The sequence below is a fragment of the Arvicola amphibius genome, chromosome 7 (assembly GCF_903992535.2).
Source record: "Arvicola amphibius chromosome 7, mArvAmp1.2, whole genome shotgun sequence".
Taxonomy (NCBI): domain Eukaryota; kingdom Metazoa; phylum Chordata; class Mammalia; order Rodentia; family Cricetidae; genus Arvicola; species Arvicola amphibius.
Genome location: NC_052053.1, coordinates 53,804,856 through 53,830,004, shown reverse-complemented (window position 1 = coordinate 53,830,004; position 25,149 = coordinate 53,804,856). Strand labels below are relative to the sequence as shown.

Sequence of the window (25,149 nt, the reverse complement as noted above, 5' to 3'; positions counted from 1 at the left end):
GCTTCTCGTCATCCCCTCAGAATATAGATGCTGCCTGTTTGCCTGCGCTGGTGTGGCCCACCACAGACTCCTCCAGGTTCATCCACTAGCCGGCTATCCTGACAGTCTGAGGAGGTCCTTGGTGACACCTCTGCCTGGCATGTTGACTCCTCTGGCAATGGCTGATTCTGTCCCTTGCTGAGAAGGTCACTGTGCTCTCTCTCTCTCTCTCTCTCTCTCTCTCTCTCTCTCTCTCTCTCTCTCTCTCTCTCTCTCTCTCTCTCTCTCGTGTGTGTGTGTGTGTGTGTGTGTGTGTGTGAGAGAGAGAGAGAGAGAGAGAGAGAGAGAGAGAAAGAGAGAAAGAGAGAGAGCGCATTGGATCAGAGACCACCCTGGCCAATGTGTGCACACATTCACATTCACACAGATCTTCCACAAGCATACCCCAGAGGCACGGCAAGGGGGGATGTGTGCAGATGCAGGACAGAGGACACAGGTGGTCACAGGAGCAGGTCCATCAAAGGCAGAGCAGTCTAGAACACCCTATCCACACTTCCTACCTCCTTCTCTCCTGACTGAAAAGGTATTCCCCAGTGTCCTGAGCCACGTTTTTGGGGTGACTTCTGCTGCGATCCTAGCTGCCGCGGGTTAGTATGTTCCAGGGTAGGGGCATGAGAATTAGAAAAGTTAAGTAGGAGGAACAGAGATAAGAAAGAAACAGAGACACAGGATAGTAACAGGAGGACAACTTAGTGACTATTAAATTATGAGTTCTGAGTTCACCCACGTTTATTTTTCTATACCTTTTTTTATGCTTTTAGAACTTGTCCTGAAACTCACTCTGTAGACCAGGCTGGCCTTAAATTCACAGAAATCTGCCTGTCTCTGCCTCTTTTTTTTGTTTTTTTATTATACCCTAATAAAAAAGAGGGGACGAAGGCAAAACACTGCTTCAACTTGATACAAAGGACACCCAGAACAGTTACTTGTTTCAATCCTTGAGACATCAAGCCTATATCCTGAGTAAAGATATTTGATGTTTGAGTCAGTAAAAACACACTAGATCAAGTATCCTGCAGGTAGCCACTTCCTGTGTAAAACCTCCTATTACAAAAGAAGGAGAAGTGTGTCTGAATTCTCTGACCTTTGGTCAGGGTGGAGAGGATCTACCTCTCTACGGGCCTTCTGAAGGTCCAAAACACCAAATAGCCACGCCTTAGGTCAGGATGTAGCCACACTCGTTGTCAACAACTAGAGCAAAAGAAACTCAAACTCTCTGACCTTCAGTCAGGCAGTGGTGGCGCAGGCCTTTAATCCCAGCACTCAGGAGGCAGGTGAGTCTTTGTGAGTTCGAGGCCAGCCTGATCTACAAAGTGAGTTCCAGGACTGGCTCCATGGCTACTGAGAAACCCTGTTCTGAAAAAAAGAAAACAAACTAGGTTCACATCTGTGTGTGCGCCAACACTCAACTGCTCCCTCAATTACGAGTCTCTGTGTGTGTGTGTGTGTGTGTGTGTGTGTACAAGTCTGTGTGTGCCCTAACACTCAGCCTCTCCCCTTCAACTACAAGTGTCATTCTGGCCAAGGACCAAGCCCGAGTGGCTCCTCCAGTCAGGTGACCGCTGTCTGTTTCCTTGCTGTGCTTCTCTACTGACTCCTCCCCCAACTCCGCTAGTCCGTCAGGAGACACCCACTCTTTCTGGGTGTCTGAAGACTTCCTTCTCTAGGAAGTCTCTTCCCAAGCTCCCCGTCTGCCTCCAAGTCTCTCGCCCAAATCCAGGCCTGGCTCCTGCTCACTATTGACACCTGGACGGCAATCCCTAATGGCACATGGCACTGCCACTAGGCAGATGCCTATGAGTTCTGTGACGGTGAATCCCACTGTCATCTCTGAGTCCTGTGGGAGAATTGTCCCTGGAAGGCCAAGGAGGCAATGGAGGCCTCATTTCACCAGCGTGGAGTCTGACATTCCCACCGTCCCCCGCCCCCAGACGGAACAATACCTCTGCCTCTGGGGATCTCAGCTCAGAGCGTTAAGCTCCAGAACCTGTGCTTCTGGCCTTAGACACAGCAGCACAGCTTTTTCCCAGGCTTGGGAAACAGGAGCTAGTGGAAGCAGGATTCCAGAGAGGTCAAGTGTGTCCACTAAGAACACACAGCACTAAGAGAGTATCTCTAAGAATGGCTCATGGGAAGGGAGAGCCAGCCACCCTGGAGTCTCCCTCAGACCTTCCCAGAGGACAGCCAGAAGTCCTTCTTCATCTCAGACTTGATCTGACCTCTACACAACCTCCCAGTCTACAGAACTGGCCCTTAGAATCAGCTGGCCCTCAATCCCTTTTTCCACTGAGAAAGTTCCCATTTAAGCGGCGAGACCAGGCTACCATCTACTCTCGGAAGCCATTGCCAGAGTCAGGCATCTTAACCTTCAAGTGTTTGCAAAAAATAAATAAAATAAAATTGGTTTCATTCAAATGCTGCTGGCTTGGTTGCCATGGATACCACCTAATCATGAAGGATGACTGTTACTTGTTCCCATGGAAACATAGTGGCTGGAGGAACATCTTGTAATCTCAGCAGTCGGGTTGCACTGCCCAGATCTTAATGGTTGGAGGCAGGTGAGGTGGCAACTATGAACATGGAATTTGGGAGACACATGGTCAGCAGAGGAGCAGAAAGGCTGGGTGCTGGGGAAGCAGATGGGGGTCCTCACAGTGAGGAAAACATCAGTCAGAACTACCAGTCACCACGTCACACTTTTCACATACATTCTGACCCAGTCCAAATATGAAAAGAAAATAATTTTAAAAATTACTAAGAAACCAACCCTGATATTAAAATGAGCACTGACCCCCAGTACTGCAGAGATAGGGTGCTACTCATTTATCTCTGTTGCCGTCATGAAAAGGCTTGGAGAACGATCAGACAACAGACAATTCACACACGTGCTCACACACACAGACAGACAGACAGACAGATAGACAGACCTGTCCCTTTCACAGGTTCAGTCCAGACCACACTATGTAGTCTAGGTAGTCAGTGTGGTTCGTCCCATGTATATGGTGGCTGCAGAGATGTCTGCCACCCTGCATGCAGCCCAGTAGGATAGGGATGAGCGTGTCTTGGAATAGCCACCCAGCGGAAGACTACACAGCGCAGAAGAGAACACAGCTCAGGAGGACGCCACATGGAGCAGAAAGGCCTGTCACACAATATACCTTTATACAGATCAACACAAACAAAACAGCATCGGAATGCTGGGTGGGAAGAAGAGTTGCTAAAGGAGACAGACTACGACCCTCTTATGAACGCTTTTGTAAGACAGTTCATGACAGCCCTACAGTGGCCACAACTAAACACAACTAAGACCCTTCAATAGGAGAGCAGTTACACAAACTACAAGGCATAAAAGGATGACCCCCAAAGAAACCTGCACCCCAATGCCTGGAGCCTGCGAACAAGCCACGCTGACAGGACAGGACTGCAGGACTCTGCAGATGTGTGCTTGAGAATAATGACAGGGAGGTAGAAGGCTACCCTGGGGGGGAGGGGGCCCTTAACTGTGGGAGGTCGAGGTTGGAGCTACGGCAGGAGGAAGAGACAGATGTTTCAGAACCAAGAGTAGCCTCCGTCCTCCACTGCCGGCTTTGCTGCAGAGGAACATGGTGGCTCCATCTCGAGACTAGAGTGGACTCCAGCTGACAGGAGCAGGGAACGACATTCTGCAAACGGAGTGACCGATGACATGGGATTTCTTTTTGTCTCTTTTGTTTTGTTTTGAGACAGATCTTGTTGTGTAGCCTAGGTTGGCCTCGAACCCCTGCTCCCCGCGCCTCCACTTCTAGAGTACAGGGATCCTTCACTTTGACAGGGTCTGGTAATGTCAGTGCTGGAATGTCATCCTCTGAACTGTAAGACAGCACCTGTGCTGTGCACACTGATAGATTGAATATGGGCAGCAGCAGCAGAAATAGAGTATCAGGGCTAGCGGGATACTGTGGCTCACTGGTAGAATACTTCCCAGCAGGTGAGGCCCAGGATTTCACCTAAGGGAAAGAAGGGAAGGAGGGAGCAGGGGCAAACTGGAACTGGGGGAGGAACTGTACCATCGTAGAAGTAGAATACTAGTGAGCTGTGAAAAACAATGCACTAAAGAGCCACGCGTTGCAGGCGGATCTCAAGGACGCTCTGCTTGTGATGAAAGCCAGCACCAACAACTTCCGCAGCACTGACACCACTCAGTGACCAAGCAAGGGCTGAGGATGTAGCTCCATTGGGAGACCATTTGTCCTTGGTTCAACCCCAGCACTACATAAGCTGGGTGTGATGGCTCACACCTGTAATCCCAGCACTTGGGAAGTAGAGGCAGGACGATCACCACCCTCGCTACTCTCCTGGATATAAGCATCCTCCAAGGATGGCAATCTTAGTCAGGGTGACCCCAGGACAGCAATAAAGCAATACCAAACAAGGCTGTTTCCTGTCTAAGCAGTCCACAAAGATAAGGTCACAGCCAACCACAAAACACCCAGTCTCCTCTCAGCAAAAACAAAACAAAGGAACAAAAAAACTGCCCTCCTCTCGAAGGCCATTATTTCATTAATGATGGATCCGCAGCTTATGAACTGCCTCTCTCAAGAGACAAGAACCAGGTCACGAGGGTGGAGATAAGGCAGGATTTGGAGCTCAGGACTAGCTGAGCTACACACTCAGGAGCTTGTTTCAAATAGCCAAAAAGAAAAAAAAAAGATAAAAATCCCAAGCCCTGCCTTCCTTCACTTTGTGGGAGCAGCCAATCAGCCACAAGCCCCTCCTCCCTGGCCCTCCCTCAGGCCGCCACCCAGGCCTGGAGGAAGGTCCAGCTGTGCCTTATCACCTAGTCAAGCTACAGTCAGAACTGCAGCTTGGTTTCTAGACCATTCCTGGAGGTCCCTCGTATGGAGCACTGCTATGCAAACAGACGGGACGTGGTTCGCCCTAGGCTCGTCTGTACTATTTGAACGGTTTCCTGCAAACCTGTAATCATTTCAAAACAGAAGTTAAGGCCTGCAGTGGACCCTTCAGGCTAAAATGCATTTGCTGTCCGCGTGACTGAAGCAGACACATTCTCCTTCCCGGGCACACGTGCACACAGTGACACAGAGGAACAGCCACGGAGCTTCTCTTTGGAGAACTACAGTGAGGGAGAATGATGCCCTCCAGACAGTAATGGCAAAACTAAAGCATACACAGGGGACAGGGTAGCGCAATACAAGCCACTCCCTCTGGATATGTCTGAAGAGAAATGAAGAGGAAAAAAATAAAATAAAAACCGAAATTGCATATCAAGACTGACAGCAGCTTAGGTGACCGGACAGCAGAGAAGAGCATTGCAAGCTCCAAAGGGCACAGCCCTCCAGTGAGTGCTAGACATACCGAAGCCATGGCAAGACCTGGGCAGGGAGTCTGGGTGCAAACTCGGAACTTCTGAGACAGAGTTATAGCTGTGGGTGCCTCTGTATGTGTGGTATGTATATGCATGGCGTGTGCATATGTGGTGTGTATGTGCAGCATGTATGCATGGTGTCTGTGACGTGCGGTAGGTGGCGTGTGCTTCTGTGGATACATGTGTGTTCGGAAAAGGATGCATATGAGATCTGTCTTACTGTTCTCTGCTGAAAATGCCACAAGCTGGCAGCCTCCTGCCTCAGACTACACACTCTTCTCCGTTGAGCCTCTGACCTTCCATCTACAGCCAGGTATTACCTGGAGGTTCCAAACCTTTCCCTTCTCCTGTGAGCCAAGTGCTGGCTCCCAAAAATCACAGTTTGACCCCTGCAGTCTGTGAAAGTGTTTCTTCATGTGGCAACATGGACTCCAGATACAAGTAAGGTCCGTATGGGAAGGAAGACCACAGGGTGAGCACACTGTGATAACAGAGACTCTAACTTTTATTTATTTAATTTCTTTACTTATTGAGCAGGGTCTTGCTACGTAGCTCGGGCTGACTGCTACTTCAGTATTCCAGGTGCTGGGATTACAGACGTGTCCCCATGCCCAGCGCAAAAGGACACAGACAAGTGAGAGAAGGCAAAAAGACAATGTTATCAGGGAAGCTTCAGTAAGGCAGAGGTGAGGTAGTGAGCTAAGACTTGCAGGCAGATTCTAGAAGATTAAAAACGGCAAGGAAATACATTAGCCCCAGGGCCTCTACAAAGGTCACCACCTCAAGACCTTTTGACTTTAGCTCACTGAAGCAGACTGCAGACTTCTGACCTCCAGATCTCAAAGATTCTACGTTTGTCTGCACACACTTATATGCAGTGCTCTCAAAGTCCAGAAGAGGGTGTCAGACTTCCCCAACAGAAGCTGTGCGCGGCCATGAGGGTGCTGGGAACTGAACCCAGGTCCTCTGGGAGAACAGCCAGTGCTCTTAGCCACTGAGCCATCTCTCCAGCCCAGCACCTTGCATATTTTTTCCTTAGAATAGAAACTAATTACATCAACAAAACCTTAGGGCACAGAGTCCTAATTAAGCACACCAAAGGGAGTCAGCAACACTGAACTGCTTCCTACCCCTTCAGTCATTAGAAACCCTCCCCACCACACCTCCGTACTTCAGTCATTAGAAACCCTCTCTACCACACCTCTGTACTTCAGTCATTAGAAACCCTCCCCACCACACCTCTGTACTTCAGTCATTAGAAACTCCCCATCACACACCTCTGTACTTCAGTCATTAGAAACCCTTCCCACCACACCTCTGTACTTCAGTCATTAGAAACTCCCCATCACACACCTCTGTACTTCAGTCATTAGAAACCCTCCCCACCACACCTCTGTACTTCTGTCATTAAAAACTCTCCCTCGGGCTGGAGAGATGGCTCAGAGGTTAAGAGCATTGCCTGCTCTTCCAAAGGTCCTGAGTTCAATTCCCAGCAACCACATGGTGGCTCACAACCATCTGTAATGGGGTCTGGTGCCCTCTTCTAGCCTGCAGCCATACACACAGACAGAATACTGTATACATAATAAATAAAAAAAAAAAAAAACTCTCCCTCACCTCTGTACTTCAGTCATTAGAAACCCTCCCACCATACCTATGTACTTCTGTCATTAGAAACCCTCCCATCACACCTCTGTAATTCAGTCATTAGAAACTCCCCCACCACACCTCTGTACTTAATGCTCCTTAATGTTTTGCACTTTTGTTTAAAAATCGTGTCATCAAGTAAGATTATCACGGTTGTGTGATACAGCCTGCCTCTTGCAGCAAGCTAACACATGCATAAAGTTAAGTGTGATTTTAAGTTTTAGCAGGTTTTCTTCTTAGTTATGCGTATGTGGACGTCAGTAAGCACAGGTAAGTTTGGGTGTCGATGTAGATCAGAAATGTCAGATCCCCTGGGGCTGGAGTTACAGGCAATTGTGGATGCTGGGATGCAAACTCAGGACCTCTACAAGAGCAGCAAGCAATCTTACAGGCTGAGGCATCTCTCCAGCGCCTACATGTGTACACACACACACACACACACACACACACACACACGATATTCACATTTTCTTTACTTTTCTGTGCTGTGTAACCTGGAATTCTATTTTATTTTATATTTTTTGGGGATTTTTTCAAGACAGGGTTTCTCTGTAGCTTTGGAGCATGTCCTGGAACTCACTCTATAGACCAGGCTGGCCTCAAACTCACAGAGTTCCACTTGCTTCTGCCTCCTGAGTATTGGGATTAAAGGCATGTGCCACCACCATCTGGCCTGAAATTCTATTTAAATTATCTCCAAATTTCTTGTTTATCTTGTTTACTTTTGAGACAGAGCCTCATGGAGCCCAAGCTAGCCCCATCCTTGCCAAGGATATCCTTAAACTCCTAATTCCCCTGCTTCACCTCTCAAAAGCGAGGACTGCAGGCACCCGCCAATACACCTGACTCAAACTGATTTAACGATGCCATCCTATCACAAAGCTGTACCCCAATTCCTTGTGTAACTTTTAGCCTAAGGAGCAACTGACTCATAGACTGTATATCAGATCCTATAAGGAACACGAGCTTGGACTGGAAAAGTAGAGAGCAACACAGCTTTATTCAAGAATAGATCAACCTAAAATGTGCTCTTTGTACTTGGATGGAAGGGGAGTCAATACAAATGTAAAGCTCCAGCCGCCTGCTAGGATAAGCCATGAGTCCGTTCTCTGTGCCGGATGCCTGTGTCTTATGGTTTATCGGCACCCACAAAACCCCACCAGGCTAACAAGGATAGTGAGCTCTTAGTCCCTCCACGGTGACCAACACACACACACATACACACACATGCACACACGCACATGCACACATGCATACACACAAAAAACATATTTTAATTACACATGTGAAAAATTAATAACCAAAATGCATTGCTGAAAGTATTATCTTGTAGTCTAAAGAAATGAACAGCCAATACCACACTGTAAGTCTCAATACTGTTCAGGTGACATTTCGCCCAAGGTGACCTACAGATTCAATGCAATCCCAGTCAAAATCCCATGAAGCTTTTCAAAGACTCTAACAAGCAGAAATTTAAGTTCAGACAGCAAAGCAAAGGACTTAGAAAGGCCAATCAGGCTTGAGAACACAGGAAAGGGCTAGGGGACTTCCGCTGCTAATGGGTTTCAAGATATACATTAAAGTCTGGAAATACAGCTAATGTAAACAAGATTGCAGAATTAGCACAAGGGTAAGATGTATAGATCAATGGGCAGGATGGAGTCCAGAAATAGACCACGTATATACGGTCAACAGACGTCTGAAAAAAAGTGCCAAGGGAAAGGCAAGCTTTCTCAACAAGCCATGTTTGAACAACTGGCTGTCTGAATGTAATAAAAACAGACTCCAGGAAATGGGGAGACACACAGAGATGCAGAACCCACACTATGCCAGCTCTGACTAAACAAAAAGAAAAATCAGGTCTGATCATGACCATGCAGTTAGGGGCACTGAGGCAGGATATAAACCTAAGGGATCTGAGGGGAGACGAGTAAGGAGCTGGTGTGCCGGCCCCTCCAGACTCAGAGGGTCCTCCCTGGTCCCTCTCACACCCCAGAGCCATTCCAGTTCTAGCTGGCAGGGATGAGTTCTGTCATGCTCAAATGCACATCCGGGTTCATGATACTGACCAGGTTTGGAGAAGGGAAGGAGCCCTGGGGTCCGAACTGTCCCTCAAAGACTCACGCTCTGAACACCCAGTCCCTAGTGTGTGGCACTATTTTGAAGGCATTGAATGAAGAACTTGGGAGTTGGGGTCTTGCTGGGGTCATCAGGTCAACCCAGGGTGGGTCTCTGAAGGGCATGCCTCCTTCTGTTTCAAGTCTGTCTTCTCTGCTTCCTGCTCTTCTAGGATATGAAAAGCTTCCAGAGGTTCCTACTACTACAAGTCAATTACCATGTCTTCTGAGGGGTGTGTATGTGTGTGCATGCGTGCACACTTGTGTAGTTCAAAGTGAGTGGGTACTGTCGCTGTCCACTGCTGTGGAAAGTCTGAGGGAAGACATGGGGACATGTAGAGGGCTCTATGTCCAGGGTACCCACCATAGCCACAGCCGAGAGAACCCTTAACATGGGGCAGAGGTAGCACAACAGCTGGGGTGGGGATGGGCACAGTGGGAGGAGCCACCATCCTAGGGTCCATCCCAGGGTCCATCCCAGCATCCTGCACAGAGCCTGTTCAGGACAGGGGAGCGGCTTGTTTCATTCCCACTACAGACCTACAGAGAGCCAGCATTAGTGGACAGCTCAGACACTACTCAAGGTATTAACAATTGCTTTTGATACCACATGCTTCCTGTGCCCCATCCTGAAAGGTACCATGCTTCCAAAGATCTCCCCCACTCTAAACTGTGGATGCCCTGGCTGCTCCCCACAGATTGATTAACTCGCTCAAAGATTTCTCACTTTGAGTCTTCCTTCCTTCCTCTCAAGAACTCTGGTCATTTCAGTCTGCAGGCTACCCTCACCATTTTTTTCCACGTATTTTTCCTTTGTCTTTGCAGCCTCAAGACCATTCCAGGCTTCCAGAGAGAGAAAACCGCAACCCCTTGCATTCTTGGAATTTGGGGAGCAAAGGGGGTTCTCTGGCCATGTGTTTGCTCCTCCTTGCTGTGTACAGTTTCTCTGTACCCATTTTTAAACCACAGTTACATATTTTGAAGCATTATAGCAGCAGCATTAAGTGCAGGGTGCAGGGTGCAGACCTCTATGCAGGCAGTTGGGGAGAGCAGACAGAGGTAGCGGTGTCTCAGGGATTTCAGGGATTAGATGGGAAACTTTTTTCAGAAAGTGGTGTCAAATATTTTAGACTTGCAGGGAATCAGAAGCAGGCAAGTGGGGTTTTGAAAGTTCAAGGCCATCCTGTTCTTCATAGCAGAATTCAGTCAGACAGGGCTATTTATTTAGATTGTGTCTCAACCAAAAAAGGAGGGAGGGAAGAGAAATGAAGGAGGGAGGGAGGGGGGAGAAGAGAGAGAGGAGGAAGGAAGGAGGGACGGGAGTATAGGGAGGTGTGGCCCATTACTGGTGTTCTGTCTCCTGAGGACTATCAGATACACAGGACCCAAGAGGGGTCATCCCTTCTCCTCTAGACATGGAGCAATCCAGGAATCCAGGCCAACAAAAAGGTCCCTTCCTTTGCAGGGAGCATTTGGGTTCTTTAAAAGTCAGGGTCCCAGAGGAGCTGGGAGCCACATATTAAAACCTACAACTCTCAGATACAGCTACAGCTCTGGATTCTAGATGAATAGACAGCACAGGTGATTTATGGAAACCCATGGCTCTCCCAGACCCCACTCCCACCACGCTTCTCCCACAGTGCCAGTTCTGATGCCCACTCCCCCAGTCAACTGCTAGACTCCTACAGTCTCTTGTAGCTTTCTGCTGAGCTGCCAACACCCCTTCATCCCCTCCACTGCCCAGCTTCAGCACCGCAGCCCCCTTTCCACTCCTTACTGTACCCTGCCTCACCATGAGAGCTTTTGGGAATTCCAGGAACCAGTTCAAATCTCAGAAATAAAAACTCTAGGGCTTAAATGAAGCTGGGTGGCTGGGCTGTGACTTCTGGCCCTGCCAAATCAAGTTCTGAGACCACAGGGACCACCATCTCCTACTTCCTTAAAGTGAAATTGGAAACCCAAAGAGTCCAGGGGCTGGAGGGGTGCTCAGCGGGTTACACCACTTGTTGCTCTTGTTGCAGAAGACCCAGGTTTGATTCCCACCACCCACATGGTGGCTCACAACCTTCTATAACTCCAGTTCCATAACTTCTATAACCCCACCCTCTTCTGGTCTTCTCAGGCACCAGGCACTCATGTGGTGCACAAACACACATGCAGGCAAAATACCCATAAAATATATATTTTTAAATAAAGAGAGAAACAGATGTGGCGGCAACCTTGTTACAGTGGCGTTGCTGTGTACAGGCCGGAGACCCAACACTATTCCTCTCTCTGTTCTGCTCCCCTCTTCTCCTATTCCACCCTCATAGCAAACAGCACCCTAGAGACTCTCTGGAAGTGAGTGCCTTGCCGGTGTCCAAGCCCCTGTCTTCTCTGGATCCACCTCTTCCCCCACATTTCCTTGAGGCCTGACACTGTCCCACTCCAGAGACTGGTCTAATCCTTCTCCCAGGGGTCAGACCCCACCCTGGTGTAAAGTCTCTCAAGCCAGATTCCTAGCTACAGGAGGCACTTGTGATCACTGACACCCATCCCCCACCCTTCCCCTGCTCATTGCAAGTCTAGCTGTGGCTCTCAAGTCACCTTTCCCATGCACTTGGCCAGTCTGCGAGCCCCAGGACTGAACGCAGGACAGGGAAAGGACCCAGAAGGATGCCTGCACAGTGCACATGTTCAAGGAACAGAGGCCGTCACCACCATGCTCATGGTGGCTCCCTGTGCTCCTGGGGGAGGGGGAGCACGGCTGACTCACCACTCAGGGCCCTGCCAAGCTTTCTGGCCACACCATCTGCTGACCTGGTTACATGGCCCTCCTTGGGCTCCGCTCCTTCAACACAAGAGCTACTACTGCGTACCACCAAGGCAGCCCCTGCCCACAGTGTGTACACGGCAGGTGACCGAGTACTGGTTTTCCCTGGAGCAGTCTCTAGGGGGAGGGGACACCGAGAAACCACAGAGATGATTCCAGTCCCCACGACATCACAGTGTACTTCTGGATCAACACGACAGACTCGTGATTTAGACAAATGGGCACTAACGACAACACACACACTTGCGTTTGTAACGTGTCCTCCATCGTGCTGTAACTATGTCAAGCCTGCTTCAGAGCCCAAGGATGTCCTGCCTGAAATGACCCATCCATCCATCATCCATCCATCCATCCATCTATCCATCCAGGAACCTGACCTTAGCTACATTCCTGACTCAAGCCCAGTGCCTCCAGAACAGAGGCATAAATGAACAGAAAATCACCTACATCTAATCTAGATTGCCAATTTACTGGTTTTTAATCTCTAAACCCACCATTCCCCATTCCAAGCAGGCCTCTAGGAAGGAGTCCCAGCAGCCCACCAGCTTCCCAGGGTCTCATGCTCGCCTCTCCTCTCCTCTCCTCTCCTCTGCAGCCTCCTCAGTGGGTGCCCATCCACCTGCCTGTACTCTGCCTTTTCATTTCAGGGTGTCAAGGCATCACCTCCAAGGGCCACAGGGGAAAAAATCACAGCTCCAGTGCTGTCAGCCCTCCCCCATCTGTCAGAAGAGGGAAATAAAAGCTAACAAGACCTCCAAAGGCAAAATCCCCAAATCTCCACTTGGTACCCAGCAGCTGTCAAAGAAAACACAGGGCCCACAAGAAAGGGGGGAGCCCACCCCAAATGAAAACCACAGCTGCTGCAGGTGTGAACTGCAGAGACAAAGCAGGTCCCAGGGTGTCCCAGGCAGCCTCACTACCCTGGCGGTGTCGTCTAGACGGGAACCAGGTCTGCCGGTCCAAGCCCAGCCTCCTTCACGTTATTGTTATTTAGAGGGCTGTTGAGATTCTCCTGCTTCCTTCTTTATGCAATCAGAGGAAATCACAGCATACCTACTTCCAAACTCAAGGCCACGTGGGCCAATTTCAGATGGATAATTAAATATTGAACAAACGCTGAAATGCCTCTACTGGATGAGAATAGCTAAAAATAACCAGCCACCACTTCTAGAACCAGTACCTGACACTCGGCATCACAGCGGCGGCTCCTTTTCAGCGCCCGCTCCCCGCGTGCCAGAGGAGTCTCAGGAATGGCAAAGTGGGGTGGGGGCTGACTCCCTAAACTACCTCCTGAGCAGAAAACAAAACTCCAGCTCCCGGCAAGCTCTGAATGTTCCTGACCAGGAAGTGCTCTCCCTTCCTGACATTTAAGCAAGTGGCCCCAGAGGAAGTTACTGGAGAAGTGGCAGCCTCTGCTTTTCTTCTAAAAACAGTCAAAAGGCTTCGGGTCATTTCTAGAGCAAAACAGGCATGTGGTCCAGGATGTGACTGTGTCTGTGGAGATGAGACACGGGTTCTATCCCTGCGTGCTCCACCAGACCCAACAAGGAACCAGCGGCCTTACTTGTATGAGCTAATTTAGAAAAGGCAACAGACAAAACCAACATGTCAATAGGATACAAAGACATCGAGAACCCAGTTCCAAACTGCAGCTATCATTAGCAATAGCAGTAACCTTGGGCAAGAGGCACTGGCTCTATGAACCTCAGTTTCCCTATTTGGAATGCAGCTGTAAGAGACTGAGCAAAGGCTCTGGCGTGGGCCTCAGTGGGTGTAGAACTAAAGCAATGAGAAACTAGGTGCCCAGGAATCAAGCTCTACCCTGACCCACAGAGGTCAAGGGCACACACTAAGTCCAGCCAGGGCTCGGGGTCACACCAGCCAAGGAGAGGCAGGGCCTCCAGTGTGATTCCAGGCGAGCTTTCCAGCACTATGGCCCCAAAGCTAGTTTCATGTACTATTTCACCAGAGCTCTGTCTCCCTACCTGGGGATGGATTAACAATGAGAGTTAGAGCCAGGAGACAGCAGGGGAGGCCCTCAGCATGCATGCCCCACACTCAGTCGGTGGAAGAGGCTAATTACTAAAGGTGATGGAGACACCTTGGAGGGCAAAGGCCATGGGGCTGACATTCCAGCAGATTAACTGGCGCCTCTGGCCTCCCTGAGAACCTAAAGCTCTGTCTAGGCAGTGGGCCTCAGGCTGCCTGGCTGCCTCGGCTGGGAACTCACCATGCAGTGCACACTGGACCATCACACTAAGAAACTCCTGAGGTATGTCATCTGCCACTAGAGTGGCATGCTTGGCAGAATGTGAATGACAACAGGGGACAACAAGCAAAGGTGAGATAGGAGGCCAGAGAGGTCGGGGAGGCAGTGGTGGGTACAATCTGTGTATGTGAGGACCCAACTGAAGGAGTGATGATGACGCCATATTGATGCCAGTGGGGCTCTGGCTTCCAGCAGACATGCCAAAAGGCCCTGGGGGTCACAGTCTGGACCGACAAGCTGGACAAGCCTGCATACAGCTATAGGTTTGGGAGCTGGATGTATCTTTTGGTCCCCAAGTACTCAAATATGCTCCCCAGGAGCCAATGGCATGCTCTGTCTGTGCCTTGGGGAGACCTCTGAAATCCAATTTGTCTTCTCCCCTCTCCTCCAGTCTCTGTTCCTCTTGAGATACACAGAGCCTATGCAGGATTTGGCCCCAACTTCTCTTCACCCTTACATACCTTAGGGACTGATGGGCTCACGACCTTTACAGGGTACAATGAGTGGAAATTGTTTCCATTTGCTTTGCTTCTGTTTGCTGAGTGCCTGGTCTGTTCCAGCAGGGAACGTGGATCATTTAACTGCACAGAACCTTAACATTTAACATACCTAGTGGTGCTGTGGATGCATACTGATGTTATCTTCATTTTATAGATGAAGAACCTAGAGGCCAGAGACCGAGAGCCTTGCCCAGCTCTGCCCAACACCAGAGTCTGCTCTCTGTCTTACTACCCCATGGTTTGGCAGAGCTGAAGGCCAGGCCTTGGCTCGAAGGCCTCCTCTCCTTTTCCTACCCCATTTACAACGTTAGCAGCTTCACTGCAAGGTCATAGTCACCCCCTCCCACAGTCCTTCAGCCCCAGCCCACCTCTGGCAGGGGATGAGTCCTTCTCTAACCACTGCTCTCCTGAGAAGCCAATGTGTCAGACCACAGGCACAACCATGGTGCCATCTGGAGTGCTGGTGAGCCAGAACCACACACCCAATATCTGAACTCCAAGGGTAGATGACCCAGACGCCATGCTCTGAGCTGGTAGCGGGGGGGAAACCACACTCCAAAGGGCATCCCCAGCCCTTCTGGGTATACCTTCATTTTTCAGAGTATATTGGTGGTTCTTGGGAGTCCCCCTCTGGGTGCTCCACACAGACTCTGGCAGTCCCTACATGAAAAGGGTCCAAGTAGGGTTGGGACACACAGAAGCAAGACAGGGAAATAAAAGACAGATGTAGGGCTGGGGAAACCTCGTCATGAAAGAGGGGCATTGACCAAATCCCTTGAACCTAGGAACACCTAGCATGGGAGGGAGCAACTGGCAGGACATGGATGCAGAAGAACCCAGACCTCCCAGACATTATTGTGGCACCCAGAGAGGTGTCCAAGCTCACAGGGCAACAGAATAGGATCAGCCCAGATCTCCCTGGAAATTACTGTGGGCACCCAGAGAGATGTCCGATAAACTCCTCTAGACAGAGGGAGACAGAGAGCCTGGAATAGACCCAATGATATCACCTAGTCTGTTCAAAGCATAGCTAGGAACCACTGCCCTGTCCCTCAAAAAGGTTTTGTGTTCCAGGGTACCCCAGTAAGTCAGTCTCTCCAGCCAACAGGAAAAGTACAACTCACCCCCATATGCCTTGGGACCAGGCTAAAGCCAGCAGGTGCTGGGGATGTATTGAACAGTGGGTGGGCCAGGGCTTATCAAGGACAGGGAGTGTTCCAATTCTCTTAGGAAGTCGTTCTTTCTCCCGAAACCAGGAAATGGGAAGCAAAGCACCTTGGCTGGTGACATCCTTCTAGAGACAAGACTCCCCTCAAATACACAAGCCAGACCCCGCCTTCAAGTGGAAATGCCTAGATAACCCCATCACACACAGCTCCCTGCTTCCACCCTGCAAGGCCCACCCTGCCCAATCTTCAAATGATGAAGCCAAAGAGAGAAGACCTTTGGTTAGTGCCACTCAGTGTGTGACCCTGGGACCCTGGAGACATTGTATTTCCCTCACAGCTTTGTCAAGAACAACATGCTCCTCTCAGAGGGCAGTGAGCCCGGAAGTGTTGGATGTAGTGACCTAGCTAACACCCCTGCCTGGCTATCTGTGCATCCCTGCTATCAGACGCTGGCACCTCCATGGACTTTTCTATTTCTGAACACAGAACCTATGCTCCTTTTCCTGCCCTGCTAGTAGCTACGGTCAGAACTGAGGTGGGGCAAAGGTCGATTCAGGGGCTGCCACCACCCCCTTTGGGTAATGCTACTCTTAGGGGACCAACCCCTAATCATGCCAAAACTGACACCAAGGTCAGAAGACCTTAGCGTGGCTTCCCATTAGGAGGCATACCCTGGCACAACCTGCCCACAAAGAGGAGTGTGGCCAGAGCAAGATCAGGCTGTGGATTAGGGGAAATGGGCAAGGAACCCCTGGCTACCCTGCACCAACCTGCAACTCTGATCACACCCACAACTGGTCACTACTGAAGGCCCCTTATCAGGTACAAACACCCTACACCGAGGGCTTTTTTCTTTTCCTTCTCTGTGCATATTTCACAGACTGTCCCCTTCTGCCTAGTAAAGGACACCGGTTCACAGGTTCACACCTAACTACGGTCCAGCTGCAGACACAGGCTTCTTGCTTCCCAGACAGGACCCTGCTGTCACTAACACCATTGTCACTGAGATGCAGAGAGGCAGCTGGCGGAAAGACAGTTTCTCCAGGCTTTGGCCCTAAGGCTGACTCAGTCACTCCCGGCAAGGCAAAGGAAATCCTACCCAGCTTAGACACGGTCTCAGTGTCAACTCCTCTCCGAAGACTTCCCGGATTTCTCCAACTAGACTTTCCATCAGGGCTGATCTCTCCACCGCCAGCAAGCTTCCAGGCTAGCAAACAAAGTTAGGCGCCAAGGCTCAGACGACAGTTTGATCCATTGAACATTGATCATCCCTGGCCTCATTAACTGAATAGGGGCAGAGTGAGTTCCCATCCTCTGAGAGCCTGCACCCTGAGTACAGAAGAGGGCATGTTCATACAGGGCACTTAAGGGACAGGCCAGCCCAGGACATCACTGCTCAGGAGAGGCCCCCGGGGCACCAAACATTACTGAACATTCACCCCACACCCATTCTCACAGTAGGAACCTGTCACAAGGATGCCTCCTCCTGCAGCTGAGAAGAAAGGAAGGCTCAGGAAACGCAGTGATTTGAACCCATTCACAGAGCTTGGACTCAGGTCTCTGGTTTCCCCCGTCAGTCCTCTGGCTGGAGCCAAAGGCCACTTCAGGAAACGCAAAAGGTGGGGGTATCACAAACTAACATCCTCAGACTAAGTCCCAGCACAAACCTGTGGGCAGAAACAGCTTAAACTTGAACTCCATGCACAGGAAATCAGTACTTCCTAATAAACCCTGCACATCGCTGCTTGGCTCTTCCCCATTTGTGGGGGAAGTAAACCAGTGCACACTGCCTGCCTGCTTCACCGGCCCTCACCCTAATAAGGGGCACCAACACCTTCCACACCTGCCAGATTCTGCCTATGGTGAGGAGGGATCTGAGCCAGAGACAGGCTTCCCATGCCCTAGATAACCTCGGGATGCAAGCTAACCCAGCTTCTGTATCATAGCCGCCTTCAGTGGGCCTAAGCCTCAGAGGCAACCTGGCCTTCCCAGAGCCCAGGGCAAGCAAGACCTCTATGTGGAAGCCCCTGGACCTACCACTTACTGGCCCAGCCCAAGGCAGCCTGAAAACTTTCAGCATCTCTGGCGAAGATCTTATTACTGGAGAGAGGAAAGGCTGTGTATGCCTACCCCGATCCGCCCCCATCTTGAAAGAGGTACCCCTCCCAAGGACCACTCAGAGGGGCCCCAGGTCCCTATAAAGGTGGCTCCCTCCAGGAAGTTCACCCAGCTGTCCATCCAAAAGGTGAGGGAACAATACAGGACTGAAGTAGGCCAAGCTGGAGTCGCAGACAGCGGAAACACGCCAAGATTCACTTCGACTATTTTACGGCATGGGCCCCGGGTAAACTGATGCACAGTCGGATGGGACACAGATCTGAGTGGTGCGGGGGAACTGGATATCAAGTTCCCTTCTTCTTGCACACTAGGGACTCAAGTTCCCCAAGAAAAACCAACAGAAGCTGGGGCAATGAAGATGGGACAGTCACACTATCGCTAAATGAGGGGCCCTCACCCACAGACACAAGCGCGTAACCGGTCCCCTGGTGCCCCAGGGCATCCTCTGGTGGTATGGAGGTAGCGAGGGACTAAGGGTCTGGGGTCGGGGTGGAGCCTACCCCTAGCGGGCCGGGTCCGGCTGCGCGAGCGGCTCCTCTGTCGCTGCAGCCGGGGCCGCCGCAGCAGCCGGTAGTAGTAGGACGGCCTCCCGGTGCTCTTCCTGGCGTTGCCAACCGCGGACATGCTGCCGCCCGCCGGGCACCGGGCCAGGCCTGGGCGCTCACACTGGCCCCATCGGCCGCTCCGGACCGCCCGGCGGGCGCCCCGCACTCTCCCGCGCTCCGGTGCAGCAGACGCCGAGGCCAAGGCTGCCCGACAAAGTAGCTCCAACTCCTCCTCCGCCGCCTCCCCCGCCCCGCCTTGAGCAGCCGGCCCCTCAGCAGGGGCCCGGGACCCGGAGGCCGGGCTGGCACCCGCCCGGAAAGTCAGTGCGGGCGAAATCCTGGCCTGGAGTCATCGGGGCGCCGCGGCCCGGGAGTGTCCCTGTCCCGCTGGAGGGACCCCAGGACCATAATAACTCCAACGCCCACGCTTCAGACTACACATCGCATCTGGGGTGCCCGGAGCAAACCATGGCACAGCAGATGCAGTGGTGCATGCATTATCTGCATACACACCAAGGCTAGGCACGTGCAATGAGGGACCTAGGACGAGGGGTCCCTGATGACTCGACTGAAACATGGCCAGAAGTGAGCGGGCGCACACAGCTCTGCAGGCACTCCTCAGTCAGGTTGAAAGTCTCCCTTGTCTCTGTTGCCTAAGATACTAAGTTGTTCTTTACATTTAGAAGGTAGTCTCGTCTTATAAAAATACTGCTTTCATAGCATTGGGACTATTTTGTGTATTTCAAGCACACATAAAGAATATAGGGCACACCTGTGTAACCAGAGGTTTTGCCAAGCCATTTTACCCCATCCCCCAAATAAATCCCCAGGGATGTCTGAATTTTTCCTCCCCGCCGACATTTTTAGTAGCATTAGTGAGGCTGAAGGCAGGAAGATCACAGCCCCACAGTGGAGAGCAGAAACTGACGCTTGCAAAAGGGAAACATTGAGGTCTCTACTACCAGAAGCTCTCTCCAAGTCCTCTGCAGCTCCAGAAACTTTCCGTGGCTCCCCAGAGCACAACAGCTACAAACCCAACCATCTTTTTGGTACAGGAAGCGCCAGGAATCCGGCACCAATCAAACCACCTGCAGCCTCACCCCTACCAGCCATCCTGCCTTGACCCAGTTTGCTACGGGCCAGCTCTCAGCCCTCGGTTCTGCTTCTGACCAGTAATCTACCTGCTTCCTTCCTCCGCCCCCCCCCCCCCATTTTTTTAGGTTTACCTCCTCTACAGGGAGTCCCTGACCCTCCTGATGACTAGGTGACTTCCCTTTCTCTCTCTGTCCCCATAGCAACATGAATCTTTTAAGTTAACCACACCACCTACCAGACTTCCATCCCTTCAAGTACAAAAGGGGAAACTGAGGACCTAAAAAAATGTGCACATGCATGCATGTGTTGACTGTGTGTGTGTGTGTGTGTGTGTGTGTGTGCGTGTAACTTGTCTCAGTCACAGAAAGTGTAATGGCACACTGTTGCACTAACTCTCTAGGGAAGTGGAGTGGGCTAGTCACAGGTGGTGCTTGAGGCAGTCTGCAAGCCGGGTAGGGCAGGGCATCCTAGGCAGGAATCCAGGCCAGGTTTTTCTCCTCACAGAAGAAGCCCCCGTCCTGGCTCCTCAGTCAGGGAGGGAGGGCCTCCAATGGGGTGGGGGGGGTGGATCACAGCTGGAAGCCAGGCGCCTTTCCCGGGACCGGGGGGGGGGGGGGGGGGGGGGGGGGGGGGGGGGGGCAGTTCTCTAAACGCAGCTGTAGAGATCCCATCGCCTCCAGTCCTCCAGTCTCTCTTCCCAACACCGACTGGGCCACCACTACAGTAATGTGCACCCAGCCATTGGATTCCAAGCCCAGGTATGGGCAGAGTCCTCCTTCAGAGAGCACCTCCCACAAAGGTGGGCTCTCAGCCACCCGGCTACACCAAGCATTTCTGGGGTGAATGATCTAGTTTTAAAAGTTGGAAGTCCCCATCTGAAAGTCTCAGTGTCGAGCAGAGTTCTCTTGACCCATTCTGCTTCCCTTTGGGCCTGCTCAGCTAAATTCCCTGTAGACTAGGGAAAGGCTGACAGGCTGAGAGCAGGCTCTGGCCTTGTCCCCAGCAGGCAGTAATAGGGATGCTTTTGGTGGCCTTGGAGGAGCAGGACTGACGTTTAGGACCCCATCTGTAAACAGCAGGATTCCAAAGGTCTGGCCTGATTCTACAGGCCCATGATGGGTGCTAAGAACAGTGGCAGGGCCGGGGCTCAGAGACAAGGGAAAGGCCTGGCTCCCCGCCACCCCTCTTGTCTCAGTCCTAGACCCAGGAGGCAACAAAAGCTGCTTCCTGCAGCCCAGCACAGCATCTGGAACCAATCCTCCTCCCGAGCCTGCAGCCTCTACCTGGAAAATGGCCTCCTCCTCACTAGCAGTTTCCCAAACTGAGGGCTGCCACCACCCGCTCCCAGCAGGGAAGCCGTCCAAGATTTCCTCAGACAGACAGGCTTCCCAGGCTCTGATGCAGGAGCTTGGGGGCCTACAGGAAAAATCTGGATTAATCTTCCACCCTGACCCACTTCCAGAGGGACACATGAGTGAGGAAGTAACACACATCTCTCCATCTACTGGGTGGGGTTTCGAGACTGTAGTCTCCAACTGCCCCAGCTCATAAAGCAGGCATTTTCTAGCATCATGTAAAGTGTCTGGCCCAGTGGCTGCGGATGGAGCCTAGACACAGGCCCTCTCAGTAAGTGCCAGGCCAGAAACACGGCTCACCAAATCAGATCTAGTCCCAGCCACCATCTTCACCTTCCGTCAAAAGACCCGCCAGACGGCTGAGGGCTTGAAGACCTGAGACAGATCCCTGGGAACCTGTGGTAGAAAAGGAGAACCAACTAACTCCTGCAAGTTGTTCTCTAATTCCAGGACTGCAGCTGCATGCATGGGTCCACACTCAATAAATAAACGTAAAAGCAGGAAGAGGAAGGAGTTAAAGAATACCAAGTTCATCACAAAGCAACCATTCCTCTGCCTCCAAAGGCTCTGGTCACTTGCCTCATTGATAGAATGGCTGCCACATTCAAGGCCAGAAAACTAACAACAAATCACACCCCACCCACAAGGAAGGAAGGGCTGAGAGCTAAAAGGCCAAGTACACTATGTACCAGGCCAGGGCCAGGTCTGAAGAGGAACCAGTCCCAGACAGTCCTGAGTATTACTAGGGCATTGAGTTTGAAGGCTAAACCTGGTGGTGGTGGTGCACACCTTTAATCCAGCCAGCACTGGGAAAGCAGAGGCAGACAGACCTCTGTGAGTTCAAATCCAGGTCTACAGAGTGAGTTTCAGGACAGCCAGGACTACACAGAGAAACCCCATTTGGAGGTGGGGGGAGTTTGACAGCAAGCATGTGACCAAATTACCTTTAAAAAGCTTGACAATGCCAATGGAATGCTGGGACGAGTCACTAAGCGCTTCAGTTGAACACAGAACAGAGGACCTGGCTTTCACGCAGAGAACATTTTGCAAGGAAGGAAATACTGCCACCAAGAATGAGGTGTTGGGGCTGGCAAGCTAAGCTCAACCATCAAGAGCACTGGCTGCTCTTCCAGGGGACTGCGGTTAGATTCCCAGCACCCACAAGATGGCTCCTACAACCATCTGTAACTCTAGTTCAGGTGATCTACTGCCTCCTCAGGCACCAGGCATGCTGCATGTGGCGCACATTTATGCAGGCACCACACCCATGCATGGAGAGATGAGAAACTGCGGGGTCACAGCCTGACCCGGGGCTGTTGGAAGATGGAGTCTGGGTCTGTAGCGGTTGGCCCACCTTAGCAAGTATCCACGGCAGATCCTGCCCTCAGCACCCCACACGGTCAATAATTTAATTTCCCAGTGACCCTAGCAGGCAGGTAGCTTACTATTTTTTTTCCAAAAATAATATTGGAGACAAGAGAGTAAGTTAAGATCACAGGGCTTGCAGTCAGATCTGAACCCAGGGGACGGATGTTGCAAAGGCCTTAGGGCCAAGTAAGATTTAACACGCATGTATATGAGGACAGGACAACAGCCTGGGTCTTTCCTTCAGAGCTAGCATTTTCCAGGGACAAGAGAAGCCAGGGTAAGGAGGAAGTGAGTTTCTAGCAGTGCCCACCCCAGCCCGATACAATGGTGTCTGGAGAGCTCAGACCTGTCAGGTTTCCTGTCTGGACCTGGGTAGACTGCACTGACCAGGAAGTCCCTAGCTAGGCAGGCAGCTCTGCATACATCCGCCTCCTCAGCCAGCTTCACCTCTAACTCTCTAGCCTGAGCAGAGCACTCATGGTTAAGGTCACAGCCTCCCCCTCAGGATGCTGTCTGTCTAACAGGCAATGACGGCTTCCTGCATCCACTGTTTATTCAGAAATGAGGCTGGACCAGGAGCAAGAACTCTACTGGAGGGATGCAGAGCCTGGTTCCATCCAAAAGTGGAAGGCACAGACTAACCTTCAAAGGAGTCCTGCCTGAGCACCCTGAGCCAGGCAGGCATCCACTGCATCCCAAACTTCCCTCCCAAAAGCCACCCATAAATTTAATGGCATCCTTTGTAGAATGGCTGAGGCGGAGCAGGCAAGATCCCAGGCTGGAAGAACAGCGACCAGTCAGGTATGGACTTTTGAGCTCCTGCAGACAGTCTGCCTCAGAGTGCCTTCCAAACAAGCCACCTGCACTGACAGAACGGGGTCCTGGGAGAGGACTGGGTCTAACCAAAGCAAAGTGACAGGGTGTGTGGCCTCTGTCACTATCTCTGAGCCTGTGGAAAGGACTCAGCTGAGCCAACACCCCTGCGGTTTTATGGGAATCTAAAAACATTCTCCCAGCTCTAAAGCCCTCCCTAAGCTCCTGCTCCTATCCCAGCCTATTCTCTAGAAACCCAGAGAAGGAAACACATCTCCCTGCTCCTGTCAACAGCCCACTGTTAGCCTATCCTGGGGTACAACTGGAGAGTGATGAGATCTGGAAGCTGAGGCTCCCAAAGGAGACACCCAAATCCAGCACCCAATCCACAGCCACTGAGGGTATGCCCACCCTCAGCCCTCCCACCAGCAATGGGCCTCATCTGAGTGGAGGAAATGAAACTTTCACAGTGGGTAGGAGCCAGGCTGGAGCTTCCCCAGGGGATCCCCTGAGCTACCCAGGCTGCTTCCTTCTCTGGCAGAATCAGAATGCCTAGAATCAGATGCTCCCCAGATGCCAGGGTCCCGCTTCAGCAGCAGCCAGAAGCACAGGGTCCCATGGCCCTAGAGAGGTGAGCCCCACTGCCTACCATCAGCACTGGCCCTCAGTGTCCTCCAGTTCTTGATGCCTGTGCTCCCTGTCGGCCCAGATGGCCAGGCCTGAAGGTATGCCCTCGTTCTCTGCTTCTTCCCCCTGCCCTGACCCAAAAAGCCTGCCCAGCTCCAGGTGGGCCCCAACACAGCCCTCATGTCCTCTTCTCAGCCCCACCAATGGCCCAGTCTCAGGTCTTCAGCTCCTCCTCTCCATCCCCTGAAGGATGCAGACTGATCTACTACACACATCAGGCCCCCAGAGAAGGTACCAGATGGTCTCAGTGTGAGGTCAGAGCCCTCCTCCTTTCTCAGGCATGCCAGCCTGGTCATCTGCGAACCCTGTAGGCCTGGCACTGGCCTAAGTTCCAAGGGGAGGAGCCTCACTGCTCTCTGAATTAGCCCTGCAGCCGATTCCCCGGGTAGCCCAGGTGGGAGTTGCAAGGATTAGGAATAGGCTTCTGAGTGAGAGTTAGCTCACTGGTGCTGGGTGGGAAGGCTGGGGCCATATTTCACCTTTCTGGGCCTCCCAGGAGAGCCACGGAGAACAGTGGATTCAGCCTCAGTGGGTTTCTTTTTTTTTTAATTTATTTTTATTATATATACAATAGCGTATGCCTGAAGGCCAGAAGAGGGCACCAGACCTCGTTACAGATGGTTGTGAGCTACCATGTGGTTGCCGGGAATTGAACTCAGGACCTTTAGAAGAGCAGGCAATGCTCTTAACCGCTGAGCCATCTCTCCAGCCCCTTCAGTGGGTTTCTTGAGAGGAGATCCCAGCACCAGAGCAGACTCAAGTTTGGGAGAGGTGGTGGCAGCCCTGGAAAAAAGTAGAGGAACCCGCCTGACCCTCAGGAGAGAACTGGGGAGAAATCCTAGAATACCGAGTGGAGGAGGCGTCACAGACACTGATCTAGAAGGTGATATAGGAGTCAACAAGGGAGAGAGCAGGGTGCATTCTGAGGAGGAAAACAGCGTAAGGAAAGAAACAGGGGACATGGATCCACAGTATGGACAGTTGCAGAGCTGAAGCGGGAGAAAAGGGTGAGCTGGGGACTCAGGGGCAGGCCTGGGTGTGTGAAGGAGGAAATCAAGATCAGAGACAGGGAGAGGCTGCCCTGGGGCCCGGCTTGAGGCTTAGTTCTATCAGAAGGCTGGGCTACTACAAATAAATCAAAGGTCCTCTCTGGTCCTCACTCTGCAACTATGGAAAGGCTGGCTCTCACGATGTAAGCCTGCAGGTGCATGGCTGGGTTGGGGTGCTCACTCAGGAATACACTTTGGGGT

General features: G+C 51.6%; 1 protein-coding gene across 5 annotated transcripts in view; it reads right to left on the bottom strand.

Annotated features, from left to right (window-relative positions):
- Positions 1-25,149, bottom strand: part of LOC119818763 (DAB2 interacting protein) — a 147,861-nt gene that overhangs the window by 90,130 nt on the left and 32,582 nt on the right. For 3 of the 5 annotated variants that reach the window (XM_038336516.2, XM_038336518.1, XM_038336517.2), the window contains exon 1: positions 18,537-18,770. The exons of 1 other annotated variant lie outside the window; for it this stretch is intronic. In XM_038336516.2, the coding sequence (XP_038192444.1) occupies positions 18,537-18,660 (124 nt within the window). In that variant the 5' untranslated portion in view covers positions 18,661-18,770. Of the gene's footprint in view, positions 1-17,017; positions 17,033-18,536; positions 18,771-25,149 lie in introns of those variants that run through there. One more of the 5 variants, XM_038336528.2, reaches the window with a different exon arrangement.